The 26,323-nt window shown below is 34.7% G+C and overlaps 1 protein-coding gene across 2 annotated transcripts in view; it reads left to right on the forward strand.

The window, feature by feature from the left end:
- Nubpl (NUBP iron-sulfur cluster assembly factor, mitochondrial) overlaps nucleotides 1-22,092 on the forward strand; it is a 220,715-nt gene extending 198,623 nt beyond the window's left edge. For both annotated transcript variants that reach the window (XM_026413836.2, XM_026413846.2), the window contains exons 9-11: nucleotides 10,243-10,363; nucleotides 12,572-12,654; nucleotides 20,435-22,092. In XM_026413836.2, the coding sequence (XP_026269621.1) occupies nucleotides 10,243-10,363; nucleotides 12,572-12,654; nucleotides 20,435-20,497 (267 nt within the window). In that variant the 3' untranslated portion in view covers nucleotides 20,498-22,092. The remainder of the gene's footprint in view (nucleotides 1-10,242; nucleotides 10,364-12,571; nucleotides 12,655-20,434) is intronic.
- Nucleotides 22,093-26,323: the final 4,231 nt, after the last annotated feature.

Below are 26,323 nucleotides of genomic sequence, written 5' to 3' on the forward strand. Positions count from 1 at the left end.
TTGAGAATGAGTTACAAGAGTAAAACTGATCCCTGAATCAGTATCTAGCTTTCTGTTTGGCAATACAATCTCTTGCTCTCTCAAGCTCCTGCCATCTGCCATGATGTCCTCACCAAAGCCAAACTGATGCCAGGGCCATGCCCTTTAATCTCCAAGACCATGAGCTAAATAAACCCCTTTCCTTTAAAATGTTAGCTCACCTTAGGTATGTTGTTATAGTAATGAAAAACAGACTAATGCAGATATATTTAAAGAATCTCTCAGTATTGCCTGTGGAGACCTTACAATGTACTATTTAAATTCTTTTTAGGAATGTATGTTAACTGGTTTGCATATGATATATCACATGTGGCTTCCTTCTTCACAATTGGGTAATTTTAGTTTTAGAAAAATGACTTTTCTCTAGTGATAACCTTTACAAGACCAGACAGCATTCTGCATCTTAGCAATAATTACTTCTTAGAGACTGAAAGAGTATGTTCATCTGTGTCTTGCCACAGGATCTCTCAATTCATATGTGTTTTAAATTAGGATGCTCTTCTTTGTGATTTGGATTAATTAAACTCATCCTTGCAAACAAGCCTGTGAAGTAGAGGACGTTATTTAACCAAGTAGTAGCCTGCTGTTTCATAAAGCGCTCCCCCTCCCTCCCTACCCCTCCCTCTCCCTCCCTCCCCCCCCCTCCCTCTCTCTCTCTCTCTCTCTCTCTCTCTCTCTCTCTCTCTCTCTCTCTCTCTCTCTCTCTCGTGCTGGGACTTGAGCTCACTTGCTGGGCAATTACTGTACCACTGAGATATTACCCCATCCCCTAGACCCCACATTCTTAACTGCAGTTTCTGTGGATAATCCAGAGTTCGAGTTTAGTACTGTCATCATCTGGGAATGTCTCAAGGTGAGATAACTGTAGGATATAGGAGTCTTCATTATAATTTGCTTATCATTGGGGTTCTGATTATTCAGGTAAACAAATGAAACCAGAAGAAAATGATGGATTAAAAAATAGAGAGGAATTAAAAATCTATAAATTTTATTGACATAAAGTCGAATAAGGATTAAGGAAAGGGAGTTTCATGCTCAGGATCTTGGAGAAGAGAATGAAGTCTGAAGCTTGATTGTGGCACCAAGTGGCAAGAAGATGATTCTAATTAGGTCTTCCTTGCAACTGTGCTCTTAATTATTATGTTAAATTGCTCTACTAAACCATGTGGGTATTCATTATCTCAGGCTACCTAATTCCATACACCAAATCTTCATCCATTTACATCTTTTTTTTTTTTTTTGGTGACTTCCAAATACAAACCAGTAACTTAAATAGTTTGGATTGTGGCTTTGTTATTTACAGTGTAATCTTGAACAAATAATTTAGCTTTACTGTTCTCTTCCATGAAATAGAGATGGCAATATCTATCGGTCACTGTGGCACATATATGCAGTATGTAGTACAACCTCAGTACCTAGTACTATAAATGGTAGCTCTGAATGTTGTTTTTATAGTGGTAGACTTTAGACATCATTATAATCCTCATTTTAGAGATTAAGAATTCAAGGAATAGAAAAGTTTAGTTATACATCATGGTCCCACAGCTACTTAGTTGGTCTCTGAGAGCAACATGGATGCAGGCCTCCCTACTTATTGTTCTTTCCATGTCAGACTACTTCTTCTGATAAAGAAAAAAAAAAGAGCACCCATCTAATTTTTTTAAAAATTATAATATCTATAGACATGCTTCAGATGTCTACCAAAAACTGGTTTGAGCCTATGGAGAACTGAAAAGCACTTATGAATCTAATCTATTTCATTTATTATAATTCATTCTCTATTTAACAATGAGTTTTTCCTCCTTAATTTTTCTTGAAACATAGCTTTTAATCCATATGACAGTTTCCAACCAGCAAGCATTTAACCTGATTGTAACCTTGAGAAATTGGATTATATAGTAGCCTGAAAATCTTGCTTGTTACTTACCTGAAACTGGGTTTAAAATGTCAGGAAGAAATTAAAATTGGGGCCTTTTGAGCCTGCTTAATTCAGTACCTTTAGACACAAAAATCCAATATTCAGAGCAATGTTGATATTTCAAGAGAGTCAATTTTTTAAAAGTTAATAAAGGAAGTACCCTTCTGAGCCAATGATGGATTGAAATAACATATAAAATGTTGGTGGTGGCTGATGTTAGCTTTCTTTCAGTAAAACAAGCTGAGGTTAAAAAGAAAAGGAGCTTATACTTTGATGAGGCATTAAAAAATGATTGAGCATGCTTACAGCTGCATCTCTATGGCATTATGTAAATTAAGCTATAACAAACGTCTGTTCTATAATGTTTCTGCTATCAAAGGAAATACACAATAGCTCTACAATAAACAAACAGCTTAACAATACATAAAGTATTCATAAAATGTAAGGCTTTTTTGGTGGGGGCCATGTGGAAATGAATTCTTTCCTATTGAAGAAAGAAAAAATTTTATGAACAAAATTGGAATATGGATATTCTAATGTTCTTCCTTAGTTTATTAGTTTTCCCCATTCAAAGCCCCAGTGATTATAGAGGATTGCTCTTAAATGAATATGAGCAGTGATTTCTAACTTTTTAATGCTCACAACTTTCTTTTATGTTTTTCTCCAGCTCACCCTATGTTTTGAAAGAGCTGTTTGCCACACAGTCTGCATGTGTTTTTTAATAACTAATTTCTTTAATTAACTAAAGAGAGGATACATAATATATGTATATGTGTGTCTATCCATACATGGAATTTTATATGTATAAAACTGTTGTATGAGCTTCTGCACAGAACAAGATAACCACATAAGAGTGCTATCACTCTTTGTTGATGTGATTCCAGCTAAAAGCAAAGAAACTGATAGTTTAATCTGTCTTGAGTATTCTTGAAAGTAAATGTTTCATTTCTGTTCAATATTTTAAAATATTTATAATAAATCACAGAACCTGATAAAATGTTTTTGGACATCATTAGGACTTTGAAACTTTAAATAGGATAACTACCAATATATTGTATATAAATGTAACTTATAAATTTTTAGTAGCCATATTTTTAAAAGTAAAAATAAAAAACAAGAAAATGGGTGAAATTAGGCACCTGTGAACAGATGAAAATAGGCCAGACACCTGATCAGGCATTTTATAGGAAATGACATGAAAATGACCAATAAATTTTTAAATATATTCAATTTAATTAATAATTATGGTAATGCAAATTACAATTTTAGTGGAAAGGATAGCTGGGATATAACCTAATACCCAATCCCCCACAAAAGGACATATAAAAACATTAATAGAAGCATTATTTATAGTATCCAAAGATTGAAAATAACTCGAGTGATCCCATAGGAGAATGGATATGAAATTTGGGGACCTAATGAAAATGAACCACACAGAAATAGTTTAGCTAGATGAATGTGTTGCATGATTTCATTCATATCCAGTTCAAGACCAGATAAAATTAATTTATGGTGTTAGAAATCAGGTTAGCAGTCTATTTTGGTGCTAATACCATGCTGTTTTTGTTACTGTTGCTCTGTAGTATAGTTTAAGGTCTGGTATAGTAATACAACCAGCTTTACTCTTCTTGCTAAGGATTGCTTTGGCTATTCTGAATCTCTTATTTTTCCAGATGAATTTCATAACTGCTTTTCTGTTTCTATAAGGAATGTCATTGAGATTTTGATTGGGATTGCATTGAATCTATATAGTGCTTTTGGTAGATTAGTGATACAGAATAGAGGACACAGAGTCTAACCCACATGACTATAATTATCTTATATTAGACAAAGGCACCAAAAACATATATTGGAGAAAAGATAGCCTCTTCAATAAATGGTGGTGGGAAAACTGGAAATCCACATGTAACAAAATGAAATGAAACCTCTTTTCTCTAACCATGCACAAAACTCAATTCAAAGTGGATCAAGGACCTAGGAATTAAACCAGAAACCTTGCACCTAATGGAAGAAAAAGTAGACCCAAATCTTCATCATGTCAGATTAGGGCCCAACTTTCTTAATAAGACTCCTGTAGCACAAGAATTAAAACCAAGAATCAATAAATGGGATAGATTCTAACTAAAAAGCTTCTTCCCGGCAAAGAAACAATCAGTGAGGTGAATAGAGAGCCTACAGAATGGAAGCAAATCTTTACCACAAGCACATCAGATAGAGCACTAATCTCTAGGATATATAAAGCATTCAAAAACCTTAATACCAAAAAAAATAAAAATAAAACCAAATAAGCCAATAAATGGGCCAAGGAACTGAACAGACACTTCTCAGAAGAGGCTATACAATCAATCAACAGACATGAAAAAATGTTCAACATCTCTGTCAATTAGAGAAATGCAAATCAAGATTTCATCTCACTCCAGTCAGAATGGCAGCTATCAAGAATACAAACAACAATAAATGTTGGCGAGGATATGGGGAAAAGGCATACTTACACATTGCTGGTGGGACTATAAATTGGTGCAGCCAATATGGAAAGCAGTATGGAGATTCCTTGGAAAACTTGGAATGGAACCACCATTTGACCCAACTATTCCACTCCTCAGTTTATACTCAAAGGACTTAAAACAGCATACTACAGGGACACAGCCATATCAATGTTTATAGCAGCACAATTCACAATAGCTAAATTGTGGAACCAACCCAGATGTCCTTCAGTAGATGAATGGTTAGGGAAACTTTGTTTAAAAAAAAAAAAAAAAATATATATATATATATATATATATACACACACACACACACACACACACACACATACATACACACACGTACACACACACAATGGAACATTATTCAGCATTAAAAGAGAATAAAATCATGGCATTTGTAGGTAAATGGATGGAGGTGGAGAATATAATGCTAAGTGAAGCAAGCCAATCCCCAAAAAACAAAAAGGCTGAGTGAGGATGCTGACTCATAATGGCAATGGGTGAGGAGCATGGAAGGAATGGAGGAACTTTAGACAGGGCAAAGGGTAGGGAGAGGAAGGGAGGGGGCAAGGAGGTAGGAAAGATGGTGCAATGAGTTAGACATCATTACCCTAGGTATATGTATAAAGACATGAATGGTGTGAAAAAAACTTTGAGTACAATCAGTGACTTGAAAAATTGTGTTTTATATGTGTAATATGAAATGAATTGTATTCTTCCATCATGTATAACAAATTAGAATAAATAAATTTACAAAAAAAGAAATATATACCTCTGGGGAAGTGTTTTGGAGGGTAACAAGGAAACTTCCAGGGTGCTGGCAGTGCTTAGCAGGATTTTAGTAACATGGTTGTACTTTATTAAGATCATTCAGCCATACACTTAAGATTTGAGCATGTTTTTGTGTGCATCTGTGATATGCTTTGACAAAAAAATTGAAAATTAAACATAAACTTAAAAAAAATATTGATGTTTTACCTGTTTTTACTCATACTGTCATTGATATTCAGTGTGTATTTTATACTTACAGTACATCACAGTTCTAACCAGCCACAGTTCAAGTGGTCAGTAGCCCCATGTGACAAATGATTATCTGATTGGACATTGCAGATTTATAACCTCATCATTTCACAGTTTCTTTGAGGTTAGACTTTTGTTTCAGATCTTTCATTGTAGTATTAAGAAGAACAGGAGATTGTTTCTCCCAAGCAGCTCATCTTAATTTTACTGCTACTTTCTTGTTTTTATATAGTATTTCCTATTTAAATCAGATGGTTATTTTTGTGTGCAGGTATACAAGATGAGTAATATACCATTGTTTTAGTTCCTTGTCCTATTGCTTTATTACTAGTCTTCTCATGAATACCTCTTTATTTAAGCAAATTTTTATTGGACTATGACTTACCTACCTAAAAGGCACAAACTGAAGGTGTATCCACAATGAATTTTTACAAAGTGAACGTACACACTGTTTGTATTCAAGAAATAGAACAATGGAGAACCCAGAAATAAACTTACACATTTGTGGCCAATTGTTTTTTGACAAAAGTGCCATGAATACACATGGGGAAAGGATAGTCCCTTCAGTAAATGGTGCTAAGATAACTGGATATTCACATGCAGAAGAATAAAATTAGTCCCTTATATTATATACAAAAGTAACTCAAAATGGCTCAAAGACTTAAATGTAAGACTTGAAACTCTAAAACTGTTAGAAGAAACTATGAGGGAAAAGTTCTCTGACATTGTTCTGACCAGTGATCTTTTGGAGATGAACCCAAAAGCACAGGCACCAAATGTACAAATAGACAAATGTGATGACACCTGCACAAGCAAGGAAACAATTAGCAGAGTAAACAGACCATCTGTGGGTGAAGGTATTTGCAAACCATACATTTGATAAGGTATTAATATCTAAAATACCTAAGTAACTCAGCTCAAGAGCTAGAAACAAATAATCCAGCTGAAAAATGAGCACATCCTCATCAACATTTGGTATTTGTGTTTGTTTTTTTTTTTTTCTTACACAACATTTATTTTTTATTGGTTGTTCACAACATTACAAAGCTCTTGATATATCATATTTCATACATTAGAATCAAGTGGGTTATGAACTCCCATTTTTACCCCAAATACAGTTGTTGTACTGATTTTCATCTTTCCTAAACTAGTCATAAGCATGAATGTACTTTGGACATCCTCTTTTGTGAAGTGCTTATTAAGTCTCGTGTCTGTTTTTTATTGTGTTGTCTGACTTTTCTTTATTGATTTACAGGAGTTCTTTATATATTTATATATTTCAGGTAAAACCATCTCTTGCTCTGTGGTCTGTCTTTTCACTCTGTTGATGAAGTTCTAGTTAATAAAATGTCAAGTTGATGTTTAATGCCTCTTTGTATAGTTCTAGAAAAATCTCTGCCTGCATCTACCTATTTTTTTCTATAAGTATTATTGTTTACCTTTTTACATTTGATTCTACATCTACCTAGAATTAACTTTTGTGTATGTGGTGAGTAGTGGGTTGAGATTCATTATTTTCCATGTGAATATGCAATTAACATGCAGTGCTATATCATCTCCTCTATAAATTAGTGTTTCATTACAATCAATTTTTTAATCAAGCAAAGGTATATACATATGAGAAGTTCTTAAGATAAGAAATTCTAAAGTTAAGTGGAATTAGTTTATTTAAGATGACCTAGGAAGCATTACTGGGGCATTTATCCTTGAACTGAAAGAAGTTAGATATTAGTAGTAATAGAGCCAAGTGTTGTCTAAACCTTGGCTCTCAAACATACAGAGGGTTCTTTATTTCCTAACTTTTTTGATTATGAATCCTTATCAGTAAATGATGCTTGAACATATACCCAATATATGAATATTTATATTATATATACATATATATAGTATATAGTATGCATATATTACTGAATTAATTCTATTTGTATTATAAAGCACAATAATCGAAATTTAAAAGGTGATGATAAAATAGCAATTCTAATATTTTCTTTATATACTTCTGTATCAACCAAAATGGGATAGGCCATGTGTGTTAACAATCCTTAAACTGGTGTGGTTTTAAACCACTGGAATTTCCTTTCTTTTGCTACATATCCATTGTGGTTTGGCTTCAACATTTCCTCTGTATTGTTCTAACTCTGGCACCCAGACTGACAGAGCAGCTCTCATCTGAAAGGATAAGGAAAGATAATGAAAAACTAACACTTAAAGCTTCAGCCCGGAAGGGACACGTGGCATTTCTGCTCACTTTTTATTGGCCAAAACAAGTTACATGTCATTACCTAATTGCAGAGGAGAAAAGTCCTAACTTTGTGCCCGGGAGAACTGAACATATTTTAGATAGCACTAAAAATGATCACCTCTCCACGATTGATTTTGGAGCATGCAGACCTGTGTTTGTTTAGTAAATACACAAAGACAAATTTTTTTAGTTTTTTTCTGATATTTTATGTTGTTTTTTAAATCTGAGATAGGAACCCCAAGTAGTAAGTCCACTAAACTGCTGGCCACTTTGGCCTCTGTAACTTGAAACCATTAGCAGCTTCTCTGTGCTCATTAGAGAACTCAGACACCTGAATGTGGCCCATATGCCCTGCCTTGCCATCCTGATTGCATGTCACTCTCATCACATCCCCGAGGCCTCAAGACTGGCCTTTCAATTTCTTGAAGGTAGACATATGCTCCGTGTCTTGAATATTTTTCTTCCCTTTTCCTAGTTTTTGCCTGGTTATCCTGTATCTTTTAGGTTAAATGTTTCCTTAAAGAAACCCTCTCTGACTTCTAGAGTCAATGGAGTCTTCTCTGTTCTGCTCTTTCATATACTTTGTGCTTTGCTTCCACAGAAATGTGTTTCTTGTTTAATCCATTTCTGCAATTAGAGCTCAAGCTTCAAGGGGGCCAGCATCAAGTCTGCTTGGCTCACCACAGTATGCTAGCATTTGTGTTTAGCCTGGTTACTGGTATATAATAAGAGTGCATTAAATATTGTTTGGTTGTCATTTCATATTTTATGTCTGTGACATTTATGTAGTCTGTAGGGAATATGAGATAGTTATACAATCCATGGAGAATAATTTGATAATGAGAAGTAAATCATGCAAACTGCAGGTATATTCTTGATTCTTATGTCTTGGGAAGTCTAAGAAATTCCAAGGTAATAAGGCTTTTCCTGTTCTCTATGAATTGAAATATGCCTTGCCTAAATTTTTCACTGTCTATAAATATCCTAATCTTATTTATTGAATGATATTTCTTATGTTTAAGTTGAAAGCCCTGTAGTCAGGGTATATAAAACATTTAACATAAATGGCAGAAAAACTGCCCAAACAATAAGTATATTCATATGGACATAGTGAATAAAAAAAAAAAGTGCTCTGCTATGAAGCTGTGTTTTCTTCTAGCTTTCTGGAGTTGGTGCTGAATTACCAAAACCCAGTGTAATTTATTTTTGTGATACTTTGCATCAGCAAAAGGGTATATATTAGATGCTTGGAACATGCTTTGCTCCAAATTAATGTCTTTCACTGTTTGTCTTCATTTATATGTGTTGTGGGCAACCTTAGTCTTTCCTGTTCCTCTTTCCAAAAGAATAACAAATTTTATCACTTTCTTGTCTGTTTCATTATGGACTATCAATGCTATTCTTCATTTTATATGTAAATGTTCTAATCTTCTGCAGTGATAATCTTATGGTGGAATTGAAAGGATGATCCAGACATTGTTATCTCTAAGCTTCTGATGGTAGTGTTCTGCATTTTTATTCTGGAAGGGAGTCACTGTTTTTCATCAATAAGAAAGCGAGATTAAAAGGATCATGAATACAGTTTATATTTGCGGAACCTGTGTATTTATCCAATGAATGTCTGTTAAGGATCTATTTTGTGCCAGACGCTAGGGAAACCCAGAAAGAGATGGGAATTTTCCATATTACTACAAAACTTTGTTTCAAGCAATAACATTCTAATAAGAGCTGACAGGCTCAGTTTTCACAAGGATAGAATGGGGGTGATAAAATACTTATGAATTTTTTGTGAGGAAAAAATAAGATAGTCCCTTTAAAGCATTTATTCTAGTATGTGATCTGTAATAAGCACTGTTTGGGCCTGTTTGTTGATTGTTGTTATATGTTATATGTTAGCTATTATTAACCATGAGACTTTGCCCACAGGTAAGCTCTTAACTATTTATTTTCATCTATTTTCTCCCCTCTTGTTTTCTCCATATTGTTATCAGGACGAATCTGATTGTGTAACACTACCTCTTTAATATCATCTTTTTTTGTCTTTAAAAACCGTTGTGGTTTCCTGTGTCTAAGTCTCATATATGGATGGCATTTGGCACCTTACTTCTGATCCTGGCCTTCCTTAACAAATCATCTTCTGTCTTGACCACACACTAGGTTACAAATTATGTGGGCCCAAATAGTTACATTTGGCTGCCTCGGTTTGTGCCCTTTCTTCTGCCTGTATTTCCTTTTGTAGGCCTTGCCCACTCTTGCCACTTGCAACCTGAAGAAACAAATGTCTGTGAGCTACTCAAAAACTCCTCTTATTCTTCCCAGGCAGTTTTTCGTGGCTCCTGTTTACTCAGTGACTTTTAGTACTTATCACTATATTAATTACCTATGTCTCTATGTCTCACTAGCTTGTGAGTTCCTTGAGAGCAGAGTCTATAACTTATTATTGTATCACCACCTAGTAGGTACTCAGTACTGAAATGATGTATTAAAATATGATGTAATTTTATTTTAATTTCAATGTGTTTTTTTTTTAATTCTAGGTTCTTGGTCTTGTCCAAAACATGAGTGTTTTCCAGTGTCCAAAGTGTAAACACAAAACTCATATTTTTGGTGCTGATGGTGCAAAGAAGCTAGCACAGACCCTTGATCTTGATGTTCTGGGTAAGTTGTTCTAGGTTAAGTTCTGCAGTGGAAGTTGCAGAAGGGAAGATGGGTCTGAAGCTTGGTGATAGTGTCACAGAAAATGATCAGTGGCTTTTGGCTTTGTGTTTTAATTATGTTAGTACAGTGCCATTCTATGTGTTAACCTTTCTTTGGTTTTTTTGGTAGATTTGTTCTATGAACTATGATAATAATTTCTACTAGATAAAAACTGCCTGTAAGTTAAATTTGAGAAGAAAGTTTTGTGGTCCAAGTACAGTGATCTTGAAGCAATATTTTAAATAATGGTCATCAATGTGTTGGCTAAGTGGGCACAAATATTTCAGTATAAACAGATAAATGCAATTTCTGTGTCAGTTCTTAGAGCATAAATAAAAATGCCTTCCTGATCACTTCTGTATTTGTCATTTTTACAGCTTTAAAATGGCAGTATTTACTGCTTTCTACAATATTTTTTATTAGTACGTTATAGTTATATATAGTTGTGGGATTCACTTGGACATATTAATAAATGCAATTAACACAATTGGGTGTCCTCAGTACTTCCCCTTTCTTTCTTCCTCTCTCTCACTGCCATCTTCCTCTACTCTATCTATAATCTTTTTTATGTGTTTGCTAATGTCTATAAAATATGACACCTGAAATTTATATTATGTACACTGTTCACAGCACTGAATTAAAGAATCAATTTAAATTAGTGAGAAGAACTACAATCATCTTAAGTGAGCAAAACCCAGATTTGGGTTAAAACGAGATTTTTCAAAAATCCACAACTTAATGGACTTTTTAGAAAATGTTTTGATATTGTAATTGTGAGTGAGTTTCTGTTCTGGGAAAGAGCAGATATTACATTCTGAATAAGGGAGACAGAATATGAATTATTAGTTTTAGGTAGTTAAAAATTAAGATCCCTTAGAGATCAAAGAATTTCAAAACATTCTCTATTATAATTAAATTTCTAAAAGTTAATGTTAAATGTGTTACTGTTATTAAACATTTGCACTATTGGAGCAACTATAATGCTAGGTGAATACTAATGATATATTTTGATACATTGCTATAATCATAGCCACTAATTATATTCTGCAACTGTTTTCATTAACTAACCTAGAAAGTTCAATTTTCCAAATCTGCATAATGACATAACAGATTGACATTCACTTATATCATAAAGTAAATGTGTAATTATAATGGCATTATTGAATTATGTTGACAATATTGTAATTCCCTAACTTATGAGTGGTGCAATTTTGTAAGTCATTTATTTAGAATTTGAAACATCTCATAAAGAAGCAATCTCTTACTGGGAAGTTACATTTTAACCAATGACTCACAAGTGTACAGTAGCCTAAAAATGTTATCAGAAACATTGATACAATGATACAGAAACAGTGATTTCAGGTCACAAAAATTGGATAGTGCTGCAGACTGCCATGTCTAACATTATTATGGGAAAATAATTTAGAGTTCCAGCTCAGGACCCATCTCCTGCCTTTTAATTCAGTCACAGAATCCAGAGGGTTACCCCTTGAACTAGAGCAGCAGATTCAATTATGAAGAGATTGAGACTGAAATCAGGTAACATCTCTGACTACTATCTATATAGTGGAGGTTTGTATTATATACTTCCTGAGAACTCTTCAAACTTATAAGTTACATATAATGGTACATAGATTAGTAAATTGCAAAAGAAAGATGATTCTACTTGATAGAGGGGCAGACAGCTGAAGCAACAGGTTGGCCTACTTTCTCTTGGCTTACTCATCTGCAAGCATCGGAAGGTTATTTTGTCGTGGTTTGTTTGGACTACTGGGCCTCTGCATCTTCTCTTGCTGTGTGGCATGATATATCTATACTGGATATTACAGAGAAAAATGATTTTAAAATGTCTCCTAAGCTATTCCTTGCTGAAAGACCTCCAGTGAAAAGCAAATCGAGGCTTCATGTCGTGGTTGACTGCCACATAGACTTCATGTGCTCACATGCAGTTCTTGCCTCTAAATTTTTGTTTGAAATTCCTTTGTCTGAGATTTAACAAATTGAGAATGTCATGACTCAGCTTAATTCAAAGATAGTCATAATACAGTTTAATTCAAATGAGTTCTGTTCAGATTTAATTTATTTTTTTCCCAAAATTTAAAAAGTGAAATTCCAAATGCCTGTAACAGACCTCTCTGGTACTAACAAATATCTTGTGGGCTCTTTCAGGAGAGATCCCCTTATACCCCAGTATAAGGGAGACTTCAGATACAGGCCAGCCAGTTGTGTTTTCACAGCCTGAAAGTGATGAGGTAAGTTATGATTTTAAATATTTTTTATTACTTTTTACAGGATATACACTTTTTGAAAAATAACATTGGGATAATCAAGCTAATCTGTTCATGTTCAGAGAGCATATATATAAACAAGGTTTAGTTAACTTGTTCAAAATATATTTAAATTAATCACCGTTTTATATGGCAGGCTGCCAGTGTTGGCTCAATAAATTCACTTATAGAGAATCATCACCCAACCAGTTTTCTCATGAGAAACACAAAGAAGAGTCTGTAAAGGGGCTAGGGGTTGTGGCTCAATGACAGAGCACTTGCCTGGCATGTGTGAGGCATTGGGTTCAATCCTTAGCACTGCATATAAATAAATAAAACAAAGGTCTGTTGACAACTAAAAATCTATTAAAAATATGTCAAATATAATGAGATAATTATATTTCAGTATTCCAAGTCCAGTTGATTGTTGGGAGAAGAGAAGCTAATGTAATAGTGTTACCTTGGATAGATAAAGAGTGTGCATCATCAGAGAGGTGGAATGCAAAGACTAGTAATGTTTCATTAACTAATATCATCGGGGATACAGTTAATAGATTTTAAAAATTGCCAAAATATAAAGTGTTTAAGCATAAAATCTTTTATTTTAATCTTTTCAAAGTAGAAGTAAAATGTATCTTTTCTGTCCTAAGTAGTACTTGCTATTTAACTTTAAAAATTGAGTTGTCAACTAGTAGATCAATTTTGGTGTAGTTTTTGTACCCCTTTCCTGAATATCCCCAGTCAATCTTATTCTAATAGTTTGTCTTTTTTTTTAACCCCTTAGCTAATGGGTGTAACCTTATAGTACTATATTATTTTGTCTTTCCATAAGCTCTACCCTTTTCATTCTAATTTGCTTTGTCTAATTTTCTGTGAACTGAAAAAAATAAAAGATACCAGCTTGGCTAGAGCTATAAATAAAGAATAAATTACACCAAAAATTTTGGATGAGTAAAGTTGATTCATTTTGAGTTATCTCTTTCAGAGGCCCAAGGACCTTTTCCCTTTCTTAAGGGTTAATAGCTATGGCACGGGTGATTGAGTTGCTGGTAATATGATCTTCGAGTAAATATAGCATAGCAGTTATCATTGTTTTACTTTTCTCCACCTTTTAGGATTAAATGTTAAATTATTCTCCATTTATGTATGATGTGTCAAAGTACATTCTACTGTCATGTATAACTAATTGGAACAAATTTTAAAAAAATTAAGACCAAGACCCAAAGATGTGATCACCATTAAGTCAGGGCAGTGGCTACTTTGTGAGATGACTAGAAAGGAGTGAATAGAGGATTTCAGGGGTATCAGCAAGTATGGTTCTTGGTCTGGGTTGTGATTACATATGTTTCCACTAGAAAAGTAATATATTTATGCTTTATATTCTTTTTATATTCCACAATAAAAACGATTCTTCAAAGACTAAAAAAATGTTGTTTCCTTTTTTAGTCTTGTATAGATAGCTTTCACATAGCAAAACTTTAATTCTTTTTTAAAATTTATTTACTCTAATTTATTATACATGAAAGAATGCATTTCAATTCATAGTACACATATAGAGCACAATTTTTCATTTCTCTAGTTGTACACAAAGTAGTCACATCATTTGTGTCTTCATACATGTACTTAGGGTAATGATCCACCTTATTCTACCATCTTTCCTACCCCCATGCCCTCCCTTCCTCTACCTTCCCTTTGCCCTATCTAAAGTTTCTTCATTCCTCCCATGCTCCCCTCCCCACCCCCATTATGGATCAGCATCCACTTATGATAGAAAACATTCAGCCTTTGGTTTTTTGGGGATTGGCTTACTTCACTTAAAATGATATTCTCCAACTTCATCCATTTACCTGCAAATGCCATGATTTTATTCTCTTTTAAAGGCGAGTAAAATTCCATTGAGTATATATACCACAGTTTCTTTATCCACTTATGAATAAAGACATCTAGTTTGGTTCACAATTTAGCTATTGTGAATTGTGCTGCTACAAACATTGATGTGGCTGCATTACTATAGTATGCTGCTTTTCAGTCCTTTGGGTATGAACAGAGGAGTGGGATAGCTGGGTCAAATGGTGGTTCCATTCCAAATTTTCCAAGAAATCTCCATACTGCTTTCCATATTGGCTGCACCAATTTGCAATCCCACCAGCAATGTATGATTGTGCCTTTTTCCCCACATCCTAGCCAACACTTATTGTTTGTATTCTTAATAGCTGTCATTCTGCCTGGAGTGAGTTGAAATCTTAGAGTAGTGTAAAACTATAATTCTTAATTGCTTTCATAATTAAAACCTGACAATCCCAACTACTATAGGTGTATTTTATAAATGTAGTATATGAAAAATACCAAAATTGAAGGATTTTTTTTTAAATTACACACATTCAAATGCCTCCAAAGAACAGAATATTTAGACATCCCACAGTGATTCCTTATAAATAAGAAAAGTTACTTACTAGTTTATTTCAATTATGTGTTTTGATTTTTAAATATTTTTCCACCTATTCATTATTTTTTTTCTTTGAAATTCTCCAAAAGCAAGACACATCACAGTGATCTTAGAGGAATATAATATAAGAGAACATGTAACAGTCATCCAAAGATAGTTAAGATGATTTGAAAGTCTAAACAACTGTGTTTGTGGAGTTTTTTGCAGTTACATATTTTTACAATATGATCTACATTTGCATAAATATTAGACCCATTATTTTACTGTTTCTGGGTAATATTTCTAGAGTTGTAGGACAGCCTAAACCTTTATAGTTTAGGCTAACTTTGATTTGGTGAGGTTATTGTAAAAATGGCGAGAATTTCATGTAAGAATATGAAGACATCTGATCAATTTTTTTAGACATGGCCATAAGAAGGAAAAAATAATATGTTGTTGTATTTAGTTCTCTTTCCATGGAAGATATTACTTCCTACTCATGATTTGCAGATATTTGTTATTACTAGTCATCTTCTTAATAATAATGTTAATTATAGTGTGCTAGACATTGTCAGGCATTTTATTTACATTATTTCAGTCTTCAGAAATTCTCACAAAAAATTAATGTGTAAATAGCCCTGTTATTGCAGATGAGGAACCTGAGGCTTATCGAATTTAAGTAATTTACAGAGGTATTAAATTGTAAGGTGTGATTAAAAGACAAGTCTATTCCTTTCAAATGTTAGCTTCTTTCCAGTGTATCAACTCCTGGGTCCTATATTATAGCTATTATTTCTTCAGTTTCTTCTATAGTGCTTCAGTATATTGAATACATTATTTTATTTGATTCTCATAGCATATTTGGAAGATAGGTATAATAATCTACATTATTTTAGATGAATAGCAGGGTTCATTTACATTAAGGAAGCTTGTCTAAGATAGTACTGAAAGCTGAGTTTCAGTTCAACTCTGTTCATAATATCACAGAGCTTAGAGAAGAGGATAAGCAGACTCTACCTCTTGGATTGCACTGGCATGCACAGCTGCAAGGCCTAACATGATCTTCACATGGGTCTGAGAATCCCCTGAAATTAAATCCAGAATGTGTGAAGAAACATTTTTCTGGGGAACTGAATAAGAACTTTTGTTAAATTCTCAAAGGGGATCCTCTGCATGGAAGGAAAAGACTAAAGCTGAGTCAGCGCAGAGATTCATCACCAAGTTTGCCAGTTTCTAAGTGTAACCTGAAGCAATTTCCCTAACCTCTTGAACCTTTCTCTACATCTATAAATTTATGTAATAATGGGGATGAAATGAAATAATGTAAAAATACTTTGGAAAATGCCAAATAGAATACAACTGTACTTATTAACTTCTGAAACTTCCATCTAAGATGTCATGACACGAAATGTCTTTTCTCTTCCCTTTATTAAAGGGCTGAGCCCACTTATGCCCACTCCCTTACATAACACTAGATAAATGTCACTTTCCATTGGCATTTGAAATTCACAGTGGCAGAATTTGAATTTTGAAATGAGAGTAGAATTCCCAGCTTTGGTGTTAAAGAAGTTAACTCCTGAAGGTTAGGAAGTTGTAATTGAGTCTTGGAATATGCATCTTTCTAGTTAGACTCATAATGAGTTTTGCCTGCTCATAAAACTCTTTCCTTTCCCCCTACAAACTGAAATGGAAATTCACTCCCAGAAAGTAATCACAACACTTTCAATAGATCCTGTGGTACTGGCAGAAGCTCAGTGCCCATTCTACCTATACACCTTCATTTAAAGAATAAAGGGAGAATTTACTTGCCAACATAAACTTCTACAAAAGTTAATAGAATGGAAACTGTAAAATTAGTTGTTGCTTCACACCCGTGTCCCGCGCAAGTGGTGGGAATGGGGTTCCTCTTGGTGGAATGGACTGGCTGAGAAATAAAGACTAAGAAAGAAAGGTTGTGTGACAAAAAAAAAAAAAAACAGAACACAGGAAATGTTTTTAGAAAGGACAAGCTAGCCAACTTTAGGATGGAGCTTGCACACCGAAAAGAACAAAATGGTGCTCCTGTTTGCTTTATTTATAGCACAGAACAGGGAAGGTTTTTCATGGAATGTTCTTTGCCAGATAAGGTAGGAGGTGGGCTGTCCAGTTGCCAACGGGTTACACCCAACTTCGGAGCTATGAGGAGGGGTCTTCCTCATGGAGCGGAGATAGAGGTCATGTGCCTTGGTCAGTCTAATGCGTGCAGGGGAGCAGTGGATGGATCCCAAGGAAAAACCTAAATCTCCATGGCTTAATGTAATTCAGGAGTGGCTCCCCGCAGTTGCTCATTAGCCTTTTAGCCCCACACTTTTTTGTTTGCTTTTAGAGGTTGATCCACAAACAAAATTACTAATCAGCAAAGTTTCATCTTTTGTTTTTGACTTCCTTCTTAATCCACATTCCCTTCTATCCCATCACTCCCTCCTCTAGCACCAACTGTCAGAACTCTCAGTTCTCTACCCACAGAATACTTTAAAGGCACTAAGGAGTTAACATTCCTGACAACATTTAGCTTTCAGAAGAGGCAAACACTAAAGGCAGTGATTAATTTAAAGGTGTGAATTTTAGTGAATTTGAGATATCATTGGAAAAGTTGGAAGGACTTGTAGCACCAATTAAAAGCACTGACAGGCTGCTATGGACCCAGCAAATGGCCAAACCCTATGCATACACACACACCACTTAGGGAAAAGGAGGAAAACTCCAAATGTGAGTGGCATTAACAGCCAGGGAAAGCAATAGAGGAAGGTGGGGGGTGGTGGGGAAGGTGGTTACTTAGAAGGTAGAAACGCAATAGCATGGCCACATGCAGGTCAGAATATAATTGTTGATTCAACTAAAACTGTCTTTGCCCTTGACTGAGACCAGGATACAAGAAATGGGCCCATGATTGACTGATAATTTTGTGGCTTTATCCTTTCTATCAAGTACAAATATTAGGTGCAGAAAAATGTGCTATAAGAAACTTGTGGTAAAGATTTACAAATGTAAGTGGAAACTTTATTGTCTCATATTTTCCAAAGTATCACTTCACATTCTTAATATGAAATGACCATGCATGCCAAATTAAAACTTCAACATCTAAAGACAAAGGAAACTTCCATAAACTTCTTGCATATTGCTTTCTCCACTGTTGCAGACAAATAGGTTCTATATGTACATTTGTGCTTCTAGGCAGCTTAATAAAGAGACCTAGAGTAGAAAGGAATGATTGGTTGTGTTGAGGTGAGGTGATGGAAGAAGAGAGTGTTTGGGAAATCTCAGTCAAATCTTTTACATCTGATGTATGTGTGACCTTTTTGCCAGATATGTATTAAACAAAAAGGAGAAGTTTAGTTTAATTATTCCTCAGGTGGGAAATGTGCTTAAAGGGCATGTTAATATGAGCTCTTTAATGAGATTGCAAATTTCTCAAGTGTATGATGATAATAGCAGCAGCTCCTCATAAATTCTATCTGCTTCCTCTGTGCCAGCACTCCACATGCCTTATTCTCACTTAATATTCCCCCAAGCCCTTTTAGGTAAATATATTTTATAACCATTTTACAGATGTGAAAAACAAGACTAGAAGAGTCAAGTAACCTACCAATGGCCCCTCAGCTCATAAGTACTGACGCTGAGATTCCAATCCTGGCCTATCTGCTTTAAGGCCCCAATTCTTCACTCTCAAGCTATTCTGCTTCCCTTTATATCATTACATCCCACAGTATGGAGGAAAAAAGAGTATTTGTAAGGATGATTAGTGAAAATTAACACATTAAGTTCGAGAAAAATATTTATTTTTAAGTACAAGTTATTTCCATTTTAAACAAAAATGATTGATTTTATAAAATATAACAGAATGAAACCATTTTTAGACTATTCATTATGATTATAATTTCTTGTGTTGTAACTGCTTAATATATGGTATAGTAGAAAGAGCTGGGCATTAGAGTGAGTTGGACCTAGTGTGAATGTTTTCCAGTCTGCTGATATTAGGACCTTGAGAAAACAACTTCCAGTTTCTTCATATAAGTTGAACCCATGATGCTTGTTTTACATGACTAAGTGTGAAGTACTTGATATAGTAAGTACTCAGTAAAAAACATTTAACTTATCCATGTTTAGAAAGCTTCTTTTTTTTAAGAACTTTTAAGATGAAATTTTAACAGTTTTCTTGTAAAACTAAAACATAATTCAACTCTTAAGGTTCAGGCAGTCTCTAAAAATGAAGATATGTGAAGCATCCTTAACGCATTTCATCAAGTCAGCAAACACACCTCAAATATATCTTTTTACTGTGCAGAACTGAGGGGTTGGTCAGCTATGTTCAAAGCCCAGCTCAGTATCTACTAGCATTAATGCTCTGGATGGACTCTTTGCTTTTCTGGGTCTTGATTTCTCATCTGTAAAGTGAGAATAATGACAGAATTTACCCCCATGGTAACTATGTAGATAAATGAAATACTTGCCAAATATTAAGTACTCAGTAAATTTTAGCTGTTATCACTGATACGTAGTATAGGGTACATGACTGTAAATACATCAATGTAGACATCAATAGTTTTAGAAAATCTTACTGTTTGTTTTGTTGTTGTGTTTTATGAGTAGGGTAAGTCAAGAAGGTAATATTTGCATGGCAATTAGTTTTTAAAATTTATAAAATTCAAATACTATGATCATTGTTCTAACTAGGACACATGGGCTTTGGTTTAATTTGTGGCCCACTCTGTGGCTTAGAAGCTTCTCTTAGTAATTCATTGCACTGCAGATCCCAGTGATGAAGAGTGTAACACCGAACCAGAAATTCTTGGATGACACCCAAAATTTGCTAGGAAAAAGAGCCCACAGGTACTCAGTGCTGGTGTTACAAACCATTTAGAATGAAGAAAATGCTTTCTAAAGATAAACCATAGGGTGGTGATAAATAATCCTCCTTAAAATGACTAAGACCTCTATGCCAAAGCAGTTCTGGTAGTATCTAACTCAGGATTATCAACTTATCAGAGGAGGAAGGTATAATTTTTCTACAACTACACAGGGTTTCTAGTGTGTTGACACTAGGATTAGAGTTTGAAAAACAGTAATGCTGGTTCTACATATTTTTTTCAGAAAGTCACCTTCCAAATAATTACCCTCCCATAATCTAAAATCCTTTCTCCCCTGCCCCACCTGTAATATACACAGCATTATCTCCTCCCTACTGAATTTCTTCCTCTCAGCCAACCTTTTTACCATCAAATACAGTGGGCATCTATGACAAACAGTTCATGAGTCATCTGCTGGGAGAAATGTGGAACAAATGAATCTGTTTTCTTCCAGGCTAAAGCCTACCTGAGGATTGCTATGGAAGTAGTCAGAAGATTGCCACCGCCTCCAGAATGATTCCCTGTGTGCCCTGGAAATTGTCCTCGTATTTGATCAGAAAGAGATCTTTGGAAACAAGCACTGTGGTGGTAGAACCTTCAGAAATAATAGCAATCATGATTGTTTCATTTCTAAGGAAATAATGTCTTATTGTAGATTTGATTTGCTAAGCTATGACCCACAGCTAAAATTTTCATGTATCGATGCTAATTGCTATATATTTAGGATTTTTTTGTGTGTGTGTGTGTGTGTGTGTGTGTGTCAACTGCACCAAACTACTTTTGTTTTATTGAACTACCTCTTGAGGAATCATGGGTTTATGATGTTATAATCCCAACATGAGAGAGAACTACACTCTTCAGGATAGCAGACTTAATCATTTAAAGGATGTACTAAATTTTTTTCATGGACACAAATATAACGCCTCCCCTCCAAGAAATTTGGTCTGCATTTAAATACTGTCTATAGTGTTATCTTGGACATATTTTTAATAAAGTTGATCCTCTGCTTCCATCAAGACCAGACTCTTACCCCAGACTTAACGAATCTGCATCTCCAGGAATAGGGCCTGGCATGTGTATTATGAAAATTTAAATTTGTCATGGCAATAATAGAAATAAATAAATAATATTTATCAAGTTGCTTTCTATGTGTCCTCACATTCTTCCATTCATATGAGTGGAATACTATTCATTTTACAAATGAAGACACTTAGGTATAGGAAGGTTAAGTGTCTTGCCAAGGGTTACTATTTCCTAGTGATGAAGCTGGGATGTGAATTTGGGTAGCTGGCTACTGAATTCCTCCTCTTGTACACCAGTGTGCATTTGTTAATTTCAAGAGTAATATATTCTTCAATGTGACCATGAACCCCCCTCCACCACTACCTTTTAGGAACATTTCAGGAGTTCATGTTTCAAATAATATGCTTTGAAAAACATATATCTTATCTAGTTAAGGCTCAGTCAAGGACTTTGCAAGGTCAGGTAAGAGATAGTTGTAAAACTGCAAGTACTGATAAGAATGAGTCATTATTTAATTGTCAGTTATAAGGAAGTGGTCTAGGATATTTGTCAAATGCTTTGATGTCCTTAGCTCTGTGGTTATCAGCCAGAAAGTTAGGAAAAGAGTTGCATATCATTATAAACACATTTTCAGGCAACACCCTGTATTGCTATTCATAGCCTCTTTATGTGTAAGAGCCAAAAATAACTCAAAATTTCTTGAATGGGTGAATGGACAAGCAAACAGTGGTACATGTATACCTTAAAATATGACTCCACAGTTAAAAATGAACAAACTATGGATATGTGCAATATCTTGGGTGAATTCCAGATAATTATGCATGGTGAAAAACTCAATCCCTTTCAACATTCTTGAAGCAACAAGATTATAGAAATGGAAAACAGATCACTGCCAACCATGTTATAGAGGGAAGGGGACAGAGGGAATTGAATGTGGCTATAAAAGGGCAATAGGAGAGATCTGTGTGATGATGGAGATATTCTCTGTTGTGATTCTTTAATGTCAGTACCTTGCTTGTGATATTGAACTACAGTTTTGCAAGATGTTACTGTTGGGCGAAATCAGATTAAGGACAAATGGAATCTATATTATTTCTTGCAACTGTATATAAATTACAATATGTCTAAATAAAAATAAAAGTCCAGTTAAAAGGAACATGTGCTGCTATGTGTGAACTGAAATTTGGGGACCACTTATCCATACTAATTTATATCACGAGTAAAAACTTTTGTGGACACAGTAATCATCATTCATCACTGAGAAGGAAATAATGACTTAAAGTTGCAGATGGTTGTTTTTATTGTTAATTTAGGAAGGAAACAATAAAGATGACCATTGAGCACTTCTGCATACTAAAAAGCAAGTACTTAAACCAAACTTAACTCTGAAAAACAGGATTTTAGTAAGATTTAGAGGAGCTTTATGTGCCATAATCTGGAACATTTAGTGTAGAAATGGGAAAAGTAGTCTCTACATTTGACTGTCCCCTCTTCTCCTTCACTTAATTAGTGTCTACAGATGCTTCAGAGAAAGTTATTGGGGAAAAAACATGGAGATGGAATATACATACAGATTTAGAAGTGGAAGGAGGGAAATAAGCCATAAAAGCAAGAAGTAAAAAGCCTTGAGGTCAATCCCCAGTACCACAAAAAAAAAAAAAAAAAAAAAAAAGATTTTAAGAGCTCTTCTCAAAGATAAGACTCGAGCATAGCTAGTCTGCTTGTCTGCCTGTTAGGGAGTAATATTTCTTTCTTTCTTTTCATGTGTCTATATAGAGTGTAGAGAATGACTATTCTGCTATCCAAGGGAGAAAGTAGACTTCCTTACTTGCTGCATTCCAGGAAAGAAGCTGTGACTCATTCTAAGGGAAAATCTCTTCCCAAAGCCCTTTATGTTCTTTGACTTCAGCCAAATTCTAAGATTCCTAAGGCAGGCTACAGGGAAAACTGAAGTCTCCCTTCTCTTCTTTGGACTTAAGTTGGTAAATCCATCTAAGTTAATGTTTGGGTATTTCATAGCCTACTGTGGTCACTTATCTTTGAATCCAGCTTTTGTGCATAGTAAAGCCAACATTTACATATGCCTTTATCTGAAGTCTGCATCTCTCAGTTCCACATAAGAAAAGAACCCCAAACCCCTGTCTTACTTTAAGAAAATGCAGAATATCTTTATAGACTCCTAGACAGAACTCAAGAGTGTGTTAGAGGTTAGCCAGTCCCACTCCTCCATTTGAAGCACATATAGTAAACAGAAAGCTTACCACTGGGCAAAAACTTTTTTAGGGGGTTGGCGGAGATTCTCACATAGTACAATACATATGCTGGAAAATACTGAAGACATAAATATACAGCTTCAGTGATTATTCACAAAGTGAACATTCACATGACTACCAGCCAGGTTAAAAAGTAGAACCCTGCCAGCACCCAGAAGCCCAGGGGTTTCCTTCAGTCACTACCCCTCTGCCCATGCAGAGCTAACCCACTGCCGAGGTCTTAACACTTAATCTGTGCCTTAAACATTAGAGTTGGCCTATTCTTTGAAACTTATATTAAGTAGAATCATATATAAAGCTTTAATAAAAACTTAATTTAAAAAAAAAATGTTTGGGGCTGGGGTTGTGGCTCAGTGGCAGAGAGCTTGCCTCACATGTATGAGGCACTGGGTTTGATCCTCAGCACCACATAAATAGATAGATAGGTAGATAGATAGATAAGATAGATAGATAGATATACTGTATCCATCTACAACTAAAAAAATCTTTTTTAAAAAAGAATGTTTTGGCAATGCATGATTTTTTGCATTTTCATTTTAAATTCAGGGGTAGCTTACAAAGTCCAAAATCAACAATGACAAACTACTGAGGAGAATTTGAGTTTTTCTTAGGTAGGAGAAAATCGGAAAAAGCATCATACCCACATTTGTGACAAGGAAAAAAACTGATCCAGGTGTGGTGGCACACAACTGTAATCCCAGCAATTGGGGAGGCTGAGGCGGAAGGATCACAATTTTGAAGGCAGCTCCGGAAATTTAGTGAGGCCCTAAAAAACTTAGTAAGACTCTGTCTCAAAAAATAATAAAGACTGGGGATGTAGCTCAGTGGTAAAGCACCCTTAGGTTCAATTCCCAGTGTGTCCCCCACCAAAAAATCTGAATGAACTACAGAATTACAACTTGTCTTTTAAAAATAATAATTATTAATACATTTTAATTCTACAAATTTAATGAATTTCAAGAGTGTCATTTCCATACATGTGCATTTCACGCTTTGATTATCTTTACCTCCCCACTGCCTTTGTCCTCCCATCTCTCCTCTCTTGCCCTGGTCTTATTCCCCTTCCCTAATATTCCCTTTTCTACTTTGGTGATTCAGTTTTTTTGGTTCTTTTACTTTTCACATGAGAGAAAATATGCAATACTTATCTTTCTGTTCTTGCTTGTTTTGCTTAATGTGATGACCTCCAGTTCCATCTATTTTCCTACAACTGACAAGATTTCATTCTTTATGGCTGAATAATACTCCATTATTTATATATTCCATATTTTTTAATCCATTCATCTGTTGAGGGGCATCTAGGCTTATTCCATATTTTGGCCATTGTGACTAGTGCTGCAATAAGCATAGGTATGCTGACTTCATCTCCTTTAGGTATATGTACCCCAAAGTGGTATACCTGGATCATATGGTAGCTGTGTATTTAGTCTTCTGAGGAACCTTGATACTGTTTTCCATTGTGGCTGTACTAATTTACATTTCCACTAACAATGTATAAGGGTTTCTTTTTCTCCCACATCCTTACCAGTATTTTATTTTTATTTTTTAATAATAGAAACTCTGAAGAGGGTGAGAAAGAATCTCAGTGAAGTTTTGATGTGCAGTTTCCTGATGGCTTAAGATGTTGAGCATCTTTATTTCATATATTTACTTCTTTTTTAAAAAAAAAATTAGATGTAGATGGGCACAATGCCTTTATTTTCTTTCTTTCTTTCTTTCTTTCTTTCTTTCTTTATTTATTTATTTATTTATTTTTATGTGGTGCTGAGGATCAAACCCAATGCCTCACGCATGCTAGGCAAGCACTCTACCACTGAACCACAACCCCAGCCCCATATTTACTTCTTTTGAGAATCATTTGCCCAGTTATTGACTGGATTATTCTTTTGTCATTAATTTTTTGAGTTCTGTATATATTCTGGATATTACTGCTCTGTCAGATGAATAGCTGGCAAAAGTTTTCTACTATTCTGTGGGTTTTCTCTCCACTCTGCTGATTGTTTCCTTTGCTGTACAGAAGCTTTTGAATTTGATGTAATCCCAGTCGTCAATCCTTGCTTTTATTTCCTAAGCTATTGGAATCTTATTCAGGAAATCATCGCCTGTGCTAATACCTTGAAGTGTTTTTCCTATGTTTTTTTCTCTAGTAGTTTTTAAAGTTTCAGAACTTCCATTCAGGTCTTTGATCCATCTTGAGTTGATTTTTGTATAGGATGAGAAATGTGGGTCTACTTTCTATCTTCCACATGTGGACATCCAGTTTTCCCAGAATCATTTGTTGAAGATGATATCTTTTCTCTAACATATGTTCTTGGCACTTTTGTCAAAAACACAGGTGGCTGTAGGTGTGCGCATTTATTTCTGGGTCCTCTATTCCATCTCCTTACCCTGTGTGTCTGTCTCTATGCCACTACCATGCTGGTTTTATTTTTATGGCTCAGTAATATATTTTGAAATCAGGTCTTATGATGCCTCCCAGCATCTCCTGACTATGAGTGATGTTGGAGTCTAACAGAAAAGTTTGACAACATGCTTGAGGAAACAAGGGATTTTAGAAAAGTGATGGAAACTTAAAAAAAAAAATTAAAATGCTAGGAATGAAAAAACAGCAACAGATGAAGAATCCCTTTGGGCTCATCAGTAAACATGATCAAGAAAGAAATATGAATTTGAAGGTAGATGAACAAGAAACACTCAAATTGGGATACAAAGAATAAAAAGTTAAAAGCACACACAGCATGCAAGAGTGGGGGATAATTGGTACCTCATAAGAAGAGGAGAGGGACACTGAACAAACGAAATATTTACAGGAAACTGCTAGATTTCTAGAAGGTATGAAACTACAAATTCAGAAAGGTCTAAACAAGTTTTTTTTAAAATCTAGACACTTTGTATTGAAACTGTAGAAAAACAGAGAAAGAGAAAATGATGAAGCAGTAAAAATGTTACATATAAACAAAAATAATTACAGCAGATTTGCTGTAAGACATAAGAGGTATGTTTAAAGTACTAAACTGACAAACACAACTGTCAATCCAGAATTCTAT

The sequence above is a fragment of the Urocitellus parryii genome, chromosome 6 (assembly GCF_045843805.1).
Source record: "Urocitellus parryii isolate mUroPar1 chromosome 6, mUroPar1.hap1, whole genome shotgun sequence".
NCBI classification, from domain to species: Eukaryota; Metazoa; Chordata; class Mammalia; order Rodentia; family Sciuridae; genus Urocitellus; species Urocitellus parryii.